Below are 10,638 nucleotides of genomic sequence, written 5' to 3' on the forward strand. Positions count from 1 at the left end.
ACTATCACATTGTCATTGACTATAAGATAGTAGTCAATGATGGGACAGTATTCTCTTCAGATGAGAAAGGAATTCAAAGACTTCTAAGGTCACTGTTGTTAGAAAGAGTGAAAAATTAATTCCTAATTGTTTCAAATTTAAAACTGACTGATTCAGTGTTATTTAACTATATGACAACCAGAAACAGGCAGAGATAATGTCAGTGATGTTGCCTCAGACGTTATTGTTGGATCTGTCCCACATCCCACATTTGGAATATGAGCTCTTKCCTTCTTGAAGAAAGTACATAATCCCCAAAAAATTAACTCAGTTTTTTAAAATTCTCTTTGGTACATCATTACTATTTCAATTTTAATCAAAATTTTAAATAGTATGAAAGGTGTGCAGTAACCTGGGTATCTGTTGTTGTTTTGGATCTACGTTTTTAGCTGTTTATATGTGTTGCATGTTATTGTTAGTTTGGGCAGCAGCAACTATTCAGTGCACACCCTTGAGTCCATTATAAATTTATCATAGGGGACAATAAAGTATATTCTATTCCATTCTATTGTACCAGTGTCATTTGTTGTTGGCAGAGCAGGAAACAAAGCAGGAAGAATTAGTAGAACAAGTACCTCTCTCTCGGGTTTGTGGGGGTCCATGAGTGTGACAACCTGTCCMTTTCTAACCAACATTGCCTGAGAGTCTCCGAGCCAAGCCACGGTCAACTGCTGGCCGTGAATCAGCACGGCCACTCCTGTGCTCCCACTCCGCAGACGCTGTTGACACAAAACTCCACATATAGATTCATCTGAAGCATACAGTGTGGTTCATGGAGAGAAAACAACAGCTTGTAGAACATCACCATACCTCTCTCTTGGCTTTGCGTCTGAACATGTTGTCTGTGTTCTTGAAGGCAGTTTTAAAAGCCATGCTGGTGTTACTCTGCAGCGTCTCCTGTTTGCTCAGAATAACATGGAGGTGAGTGGCAGCGTAAATGGCAGCATCCACTCCCCCGTGACCGTCGAACACAGCGTAGTAGGCCCGCTCTACTCCATCCTAGAACAGGATCACAGCCAAGCTGAGTGACAACGGAGAACACTGGCAAAGCAGTGTTTACTTTTCAGGGTGTTTACCTGAATGCCGAAGAGCTGGTTGAATTCAGTCAGCGCCACATGCTTGTCCTCCATCTTCCTCCTTGTGTTCTTGATAGCATGAACAGAACACTSAAAGCTGGGAGGAGGAAGACAGGAGGGGAGCTCCTGGTTCCATCTGAGTGCTACATCTATCAGATGGTTCAGGAAGAGCCGCTGGACTGCTTCCGACTCGAGCACTGGAAGTAGAGCAGAGCCAAAAATAAAAATGTGAATAAATAGCATACAACTGCAGCAAACAAATATATTAGTAATTGATTATCTCATCAATTATTATGTAGATTAATCGASTAATCAGATAAAAAATTTGACATTCTGCAGATTTTTCATTTACCCAAACAAGTCTTTTCATACAGTATTAGAAATGAAGATAAACAAATAATTGATTTTCTTTTAAATAAGACAATAAACATTTTCCTACCTAAAATGAAAAAACAATGTGAATTCTTCAMCTTTTGTAGCAATGGATGCATCTGCAGCTAAAACAAAATTCTTCCAATATTGACATRTGAAAGCTCAGGCCTTTCTGCTCAACTTAACATCAACTCAACTTACATTGTGGGACTGATCTGGTCATTAATTACTGGTTCATAATTGGAAAGTAAAAGATGCTTAATAGGAGATCGTTTTTTACACAATTTGAACCACGTAAATCAAACAATTCCAATTGGGARGTTTTGGATAGAACATATTTACATGCAATTAGAGTTTTTCATCTTCAAACCAAAATGTATATACCTTTCATGTAGTTTTGACTTACTTACTGCCCTGAGTATGTYGTTCTTTCACCAAATGGCATTCATTTTTTGAGTCTTYMTATTACAGACAGACAATGATTAATCCCACTAATTGCTTCAGTCCTAAAATAATACCCCATTCTTATTTTTGCTACATATAGCAGGCAACTAAAAAAACAACTTACAGACAACATTTTCCTCATCTTCCAGTTTTGCTTGAGCTTCCTGCGGACAGTGAAACGGAGACAGGTCGTCCTTCAGAAGGTGGGTGACCGCTGCTTGGCAGAGGAGGACCCTGAGGCCTGACGGAGCTCCCCTGAATCACACRGACATGCACATTCAGATCAAGTTCTGAACTTGGGCAACAAACAGCTGGGCAGATAGATGGACATAAAGCCCAGAATAGAAATAAGTTTGCTCTAAAAARATCTAGACCCTGAAGAAGTTTCATCAATAAGAAGCAGCAGGTAAAGTCAACAGTGAAATAAGTCATCTATCACTCCTGGCCCTTTACAAAATGCCACATCTTCGAAAAGAAACCCGAGTGTAGGAAGCAGGAAGCTGGTGAAACAATGGTGTTTCTGTAGACAGGATATGAGCTCTTCCTGACAGGGTAAAGTGGAAAACATGTCGGCATGTCAGAAAGCAYATGAGCTTGTGATACATTTTCTACATTTTATATAATTATTTTACTCATTGTTTTCCAACTAAGAACTAATCAGTTGCACCGCTGTCAACACGCAGCACCTCTTCAGTGCGAAAATTCTTATTCCTTAGACGACTTAAAAAGTTGGCTTCACTTCCACAGATGGAGGCAACATATGCTGCTGCTGCCACAAGATGGCATCAAGAYACCATCTTGTTAGGCGTTAGCCAATCTTTTTCAGAGGGATTAGTGAGAGACCCTACCAGCAAAGAAAACATTCAGGCTAAGGTGGTGCTGCTGGATCATTCCGATCATTACTGATCTCACCTGGCTTCATAAACTAACCTCAATAATCAAATAAATGAAAACTAAGAAACTCAACCAGTTTCTTTTTTGATTCTCCAATCCAAAGACAGAAAAAGAAGGTAGGTTGGAATGATGGAATRAAAAAACAAACTAAAAATCACTGGGATCCATTGAATAAATTCCACAAGTATTCCTAAACATATTTATTTTCTTTTATTCACTTTGTTTTGGCCACAATATTATTCATGTCASTATTCAATAAAGGTTCTATGTATATGGCAATTTAYGCAAATTAGGTGATGATACTATTTAGCAARTTTKAGCTATTTATAGSACAGCCAATAAGCAATCAAGAAGAGGTAACTTTATTCATGAAATACATTTATACATAAGTAGGGCTAATTAATCATTATTCTATKGATCAGATAAACAAATGGTCACAATCTGCAGATTWATCAATTAACCACTTCAGTCTTGTCTATGCAATATTAGAAATACACTAAAAGATGCAAATAAACAAATAAATCATTTTTAAGACAATAAAATAGACATTTTATTACCTAAAATGCAATAACAGTAAACCTTTAGTRAACGCTTGATCATTTGGAGTAAAGAATGGATCTACAACTAAAAACACTTTCAGCATCAACACGGGAAGAGCTCAGGCCTTTCTGTTGGCTGAATATCAATACAGTGTAGAGTTGATCTGTTGATTAGTTCTTAGATTAATCATTTAATAACTGAATAGTGAAAGGTGCATAATAGGAGTTTGTTTTGTTTTTGTTTTCAAGAATTTGAACCAGGTGAAGCTAAAACTTGTTACGTGAAGAGTTTCGGGACAAAAACAGAGCACTTTGTTATCATAATGAAAATGTATACATTTTTGTAAAGCTTAGGCTTAATTACTGCTCTGAGTTCAGTAGTAATTAAAAGGCCATTTGTTCAGCAAAAGGCCTTGTTTTGAGTCTGTACTCTCCAGCTAACCATTACTCCATTACTCCATTAATAAAATAGTTGACGATTATTTTAATAGTTGGTTCATCATGATTGTCTTGGCATTATACACAAGATAATCCAAAGTTACCCAGAGAACATCAAAAATGTTCTGTATTTTATCATGTTAATGAAACATGATAAAATACAGAAATTGAAACTAATTCAAACAGAATATTGGCTAACTCTATCCTCAAAATCTCCAGTAAAAAAACAAAACAAATGGAGCTGTAAACAATAGTTAAAGAGCTGCTAGCCTAGCTAAAGAATCAGAATTCCTCTTAATGTCATTCTGCACAAATAAATTACAACGAAATTTTAAAAAACAGCAATTCTCCAAGAAACACTGAACAACTAGGATGTTAAGAATAAATAAATAAATAAATAAATAAATAAATGCACCAGTTCCACCTCCAGTCTGTATGCGGCCTCGTCTCCTCTAGAGATTAGCTCCACCACAGTGGTATCATCAGTGGAGCTACAGTCATGATTGTACAGGGTGCCTACTAGGGGGCTTAGCACACACCCTTGTAGAGAGCTGGTGCTGGTGCTCAGTGCTGAAGGCAGSTGGGATCCTACTCTCATCCTCTGGGAGCTGCCTGTCAGGAAGTCCGTGATCCAGCAGCAGATGTTATGGGGAAGACCCGGGTTCACCAGTTTCCTCACCAGTCTGCTCAGACAAATGGTCTCAAAAGYCGAGCTGAAGTCCAGGAAGAGCAGCCTCACACGGCTCCTTTACTGTTCCACATGTGTCAATGTGGTGTGCAGAGCGGTAATGATGGCATATGACTGAACCTGTTTCTCAAAGCACTGCATGACAGTGGGGGTTGGTGCCACTGGCCGGTAGTCATTGAGACTGCTAATGTTCGTTTTTGGAAGAAGGATGATGGAAGACTTTAACGCATGGTGGGATGGAGCACTGGGTCTCTCCCTCAGCAGTTCCTTGACCTCTTTGTTCATTCAAGCCTTCTGGTTGGGAAACACCAATGCAAGCTCTCTGAATATTTTTAGTTCATCAAATGGAGAAACTAAAAACAACCAGAGATTTTCCATCTTCAACCCTTTAACAGTCGAGGAAYTGATAAACCGTCTGTCCAAGCTGATAACATAAGGCATGTTCTCTGCCAGCTCTGCTGATGGCAAATGTTTCTGAGGTTTRGAGAAGTTAACACCTGAATTTTTCCTTTGCAGGACAATAAAAGCTATTGCTAATAAATCTATCAATCTCTCTTTACCTTAAACCCAAAATATTAAAAAAGCTGGCCAGCATTTCCAAMTCAAACAGAGGTTMAAAGTTAAAACAGAAAATACAGACCAGCTTTGTTGTATTCTGTTCAGCCTTCCTGTTAGCTGCTGAAAAGTCTGAATCTTTCTCAAAAAGGAAAAGCATACATCACGTCACTTTATATTCTGACTGTTTACATAGCATGAGCAGCTATTCTTTTAGAACAGTGGTGGCTTCCCCAAGCAGAATTAACAGTGGATCATTAATGAGCAGTGCGAGGGAGAGCTGCTGAAGTATGTGAAGAATGCAACACATGTACACGTAGGACTGGTGGATAAAGGATGAAGGATTTTTTTAAAAAGCCCAGGGAATCTAACATTCTCTGTCTAACCAGGTGTGTGATGTGTAGGCTTCATGTCTAAAGTGTATTTAACAAACATTTAAAAATGAAAGCTAACTTTTAAAGAGATGGAAAATGTCATCCTCAGAGGTTTGAGAGATAAAGTTTTTAAAGGGTATTCATAACTTGGTGTGGTGTGGAGTCATAAGCATGGTGGATGAATGCTACAAGCAAGAGCAGATTTGGATGTGATTTCACTAGTATTGACATATGAGGCAAAGTCAGGAATTCAGAGTATTTATGGATGCTGATAAATACTTCAGAAAATAGAAGGTTTGTTCAAAAAACTTGGGATAGTCCTTTTGAAACCATTCTTCAAGAGGAGTGTAAGGGTTTATGGTGCCTATTACCCACAGTGAGAATGCAGGAGGTGTGGTAAACCCTGGACAGGACCCACTGCAGCCCCTCTTAGAGACGGCGGGACCAAATAAAGAAACACGACTTGTGCTTCTGTGCTTTGATCCCCTCTTAACGGCACGACTCAGGTCCTCCAGGTGGCTTCCTACAGCAGCATGCATGCAAGCTCCAAAACTGTTTCTGAAGATAGCAAAGCTAAATTCCCCAGTTGGCATGTGTAACAAACAGCAGGTATTGAGGGCCAAGCCAAAAGAATGAATGAAGTGTATATCCATACCGAGCAGCCAGCAGCCTCTGGCCCAGCTCCAGGCTCTCTCCTTGCAGCTCCTCCAGTGAAACTCTCCGACTCAGGAAGCTGATCGGCAAAGGAGCGTCTTCTTCCAGAGCAACAGGGAATTCCTCCACAAGCTTCTTCAGGAAGCCCTGGGCCTCCTCCTCCTCCATTCCAGCCATTTGGGATCTCTGCAGACCGCAATCTGATGAACAGCTGATAAAAAAAATTACTTTACTGTTTAGGTGGAAGGCATGTAGACATTCATCATATATTAAAACAAAAAGTTGTATTTTCATTGCCAAATATATGATGACAGTTAACTAGCAAATAGCCAAATGTATGCTTCAGTTCAGTGACGATAGTAACTCAAAATGTAAGGATTTATTAATCATGTGTATTATTAAAATATATTATTATTTTTACAAGTAAATTAAACCATTATATAAGCAAGTACAGAAGTGGAAACATGGCTTTAATCATAGATTAAGTATAAACTGAAATATGAATACAAAACAAACCATATCTGTGTCAAARATAACTTTGTGTAATGTAGAAAAAAAACATGATTATTACTGTGATKTTACAAATTAATAACTTCACTAAAATGATCCAACAACATATATGTTAGTTAAACTGGTAAATCTATGTTACAAACTCCAGCAAAAATTGTCCAACCCAGGTTTTCCCAAATCAAAGATGGGAAATAAGTATGGATGGGGAGACGGTCCTGCACCGGCCATTAGAGCAGCAGCTCCAATCATTTCAGTTTCATGTCTCTATTAGAGATTCATCTTCAGAAACGCGCGTTTCCTGGGAAGATTCTGTGATATGACAAAAACTTGATAAACAACTTTCAAGCATTTTTGTGGAGCAGATCAATTGYCGAAGTGGCTCATATTGCTGAACAATAATAAATTACAACCAAGTCAGTATGCAGGAACAGGAAGTCGTGCTGCTTTCTTCTTTTTTTTTCACTGTTAAACACAAGCTTCCGTAAATTACCCAGCAGAGACCCAGCCAACACCTTTCAAAGTCAGCATGATGATCCCCGTATCGGAAATCAGGTTTCAAAAACTTACCGTGTCCTTAGAAAACAACAAAGGACAAATCCTTAAGTTCCCGCTGTGGTTATCAGGTGAGCCTGGATCACAAAGCGAACAACTAAAGATGGATAAGTAACGGTATGGATTCATCTGCCTTAGAAAGAGAAGAAAGCTGGAGAAACTCGACGAGCGGAATACGGAMACCTTRGAATGYTTCTTTAAACATAATGTTGGTCATGTTCACACAGAATTGTGTCGTCAGAAGCTAAAAAGTCGAATCGGTGCAGAAATGCTCAATTTAACCCAAGCAAAAAGTTGTGTTTTCGTCTTACCCTGAGACAGAAACAGTTCCTTTGTAGAATAGTGGTACAGACAGAAAGTCGCCCTTCAGCTACACAAAGACGAGAGGAGATGTTTTTACCACGCTGCCTACTTCCACTATCCGCAGCGACGATGAAAACGTCTGAAATGAGCGAGTACTATCCATGGTGTTTACACACCTGCAACAACAACAACAACAAAAGCTCCGCTTTACGTTGGACTCTTCTTGTGAGAAGGAGCTCGTTTCAGCAAACAGTAAGGGGTGGGGACAGACCACATGGCAGAGACCAACACCATGTTTGGAAATGGGACCATTGCACTCCGGAAGTGAAGGTGGTGCTATTTTCTATATTATCCGCTGCCTCCCGTTTTAATTTTCTTTTGAAATCTGTGATATTTTCACCTGTAGGATGTGGTACATGACAATTGTTGAGTGTTTTAACTTTTCCATCTCCCCGATTGGTGTGAATACACGAGCTACAGACAAACTTTTAAGAATACTTTCAATGGCAGGTAAAATAGATGGTAAACAGTGGCGACACCAAAAACAATTCTGTCTCAGCYGTTTGTTGAAAGAGAGTGGAAGATTGCCAGGAATGTTTTAGCAAATAACATCCATCCTTTTTTCATGAGTTTGAAGCTCTGAGCTCAGGAAGGCGTCATTGTGTCTCTCTGACAACTAARAACATCAACATGATGTCATTTAGTCCCAGTGTAAAAACCATTAAAACTACATGACAACATTTGCGTCATGCAAAGTGTTGTCATGTTACTTGTGGTAATCTGTTTTTGAGTTAGTGCCATAACCACCTAACCTGTGCAAAGGTGAAGAGGTCAGGACTGACMTTTTTCCACAGTTCTGGAGTCAGACAAAAAGAGAGAAAGGCAGCAAATTCAAGCTGCCTGAGGTTCAGYGTTAAGTTTCCCAGTCAGTGATGATTTCACACTGACTGGGAGTGTGAAATGCTGCTGTAGTGTTTAGAGCCACATGCTCTGTGCCACGCTGCTTTGGTAATATCATTAATATAAAAGAAGACCTGAATGGGTCCTGAGTGCAACTACTGTGTAGTAGAATGGATGTTTCGGTTTTAAAAATGTTATTTATTGTTCTAATGTAATAATGCAGTTTTCCAAGACATTGAATTTTACGTTTTCATTAGCTCTAATTAAGACAGATGCTGCTCAATCACTTAAGATATTCAAATCTACATAATCTCAATATAATCTCAGTGCTAAGCATTTCTAAAAACAGATTTGTTCAAARAAGTTCCATGATTGRTGAGGAATTTCTGAAACACTTCACAGATGAGTGACTAAACACTTTGCAGCATGTCTGATGGTCAAATAACCTGAAAAACAGATTCTGAGCAGGAGATATCTATTTTGTTGAGCTCATTATTCAGCTCATTTATTTCTGAATAAATTGCTATTTATTCATCAACTTATCAATAAAAAAGTTTTAATTTAAAATGTTCCTTTACTTACAGTTGTTYTTAACCAAAATGTGATTAATCATTTACAGACCCTGCAGTTAAACTCGATGAAGAATCTTGATCCAATCTGAGTACCACTCAGATTCTTCAGGCTTCAATAAACACCTTTACATTTCAGGGGATTATAGCTTCTTCCACAACTCAGCAAAAGACAAAACACTTTAAAAACACACTCACTGGTAATCCCAGGCTGCAAGGCTGTGTGTATTGATATCTCCGGTCTCACCACCAGCTATAATCCATCATAATCGAAATGAACAAAAACAAACTCTTGAAATATATCATTCTGTCAAATAAATAYGAGTTTCACTCCACATCAACTGTTCAGCATTTTATTAACTAGTATATTGTTGTTTTTATGCATATTTATGCTTTGACCTAACATTTATTAAAACAACTTGTTCAATACAACAATAATGATGCAGATGAATCTAACATGACTTCATTTACAGAGCTAATTAATTTGCAGATTTCTACTGAATGTTTACTGTCTTACTGATGAACACAATGGTTTAGAAGAGATAGTTCTCACTAATCCCAGATGCCACATCTTTTTTGACTAAATAAAGATTTCCAGACGTCCGTCTTCAACCCTGTGCTATTTCTTCCAGTGTGCGGGCTGAGGCACATATGCATGCGACAGTAATGTCCTCAAATTCTACATAGTAGCTGGGTAGGGGGAAGCACGCCGAGTTTTTCCTCAGAACAGGCATCCTAAGGGTAACGGGGATGATCTCTCGTCCCAAGGCAATGTTGCACCTCTCGCTAGAGTGGCTATCCTGGCACCTGGCCTCACGGATCACCTGAGGTTCTCGGTTTAAGTCAATTTTGTCTCTGTTGACAGAATAAAAACAAGGAGAGCATAAAATACTTTTTCATCCTATGAAAGCTCTTTGCCARGTAACTTCAATTTGCATAAAAACAGTGTCAGATGAGCTCAGATACRTCTTATCTCTTATCTTTTATTGTTATAGTTTAAGGCCTGAGGAATTGAAAATCATGAGTCAAATGGTGATCATTTCTAAAATTTTACATGCATTGTAATGTGGACATTATATTCTAAAGTCATGTCACATGACATAAACACAAAAAATAATCATCTGCTCCACTTTTCACAGCGGCATAAAGAGAAGAACTGTGTAGTGTGGAGCATAAAATGTCACTAGAATCTAAGCAAATATTTCAAATATTTTATTTTATCTTTTTACTTCTGCTTTTTTTTTTTCTTTTTTTTTTTTTTGGTTAAGCAAAATCAACATTTCATTTCTTAGAGTGAAGTGTGCTCAGCAAAGTCTGGGCCTCCCTTCTGAAGCTGAGTTGGGAAGGGTTCCAAACTATTTGGAATTCATTGTTTCAGAGGCAGAAAAAACAGTTGCCAAGTGCGCTCAGATTCTTCAGGCTTCAGTAAACATCTTTACATTTCAGGGGATTATAGCTTCTTCCACAACTCAACAAAAGACAAAACACTTTAGAAACACACTCACTGGTAATCCCAGGCTGCGAGGCTGCGTGTATTGATATCTCCGGGAAGGATAGGCATCTCTTTGTAGTTGTCTTTCAAGGTGTAGGTGCACAATGTTTCTCCAACACACTGGTTGCTCAGTGGCATGGCAACACACTGGTGGAGGATCAGCAGGCACAGCAGGAAGATACACAGCTGTTGCATATACACAACAATCAAGACTGTATGACTGTATGAATTCCACAGGA

General features: G+C 38.7%; 2 protein-coding genes across 2 annotated transcripts in view; both read right to left on the minus strand.

The window, feature by feature from the left end:
• The window catches only part of ppm1f (protein phosphatase, Mg2+/Mn2+ dependent, 1F), an 11,956-nt gene extending 4,216 nt beyond the window's left edge, over positions 1–7,740 (minus strand). The window contains exons 1-6 of the mRNA XM_008417418.2: positions 7,447–7,740; positions 6,075–6,284; positions 2,056–2,186; positions 1,116–1,312; positions 850–1,038; positions 615–758 (exon numbers count right to left, since the gene is read on the minus strand). Of these exons, the coding sequence (XP_008415640.1) occupies positions 615–758; positions 850–1,038; positions 1,116–1,312; positions 2,056–2,186; positions 6,075–6,250 (837 nt within the window). The 5' untranslated portion in view covers positions 6,251–6,284; positions 7,447–7,740. The remainder of the gene's footprint in view (positions 1–614; positions 759–849; positions 1,039–1,115; positions 1,313–2,055; positions 2,187–6,074; positions 6,285–7,446) is intronic.
• The window catches only part of zbtb26 (zinc finger and BTB domain containing 26), a 1,115,122-nt gene that overhangs the window by 314,841 nt on the left and 789,643 nt on the right, over positions 1–10,638 (minus strand). The gene's annotated exons all lie outside the window — the stretch shown is intronic.

This window comes from Poecilia reticulata, linkage group LG9 (assembly GCF_000633615.1).
Source record: "Poecilia reticulata strain Guanapo linkage group LG9, Guppy_female_1.0+MT, whole genome shotgun sequence".
NCBI lineage: Eukaryota > Metazoa > Chordata > Actinopteri > Cyprinodontiformes > Poeciliidae > Poecilia > Poecilia reticulata.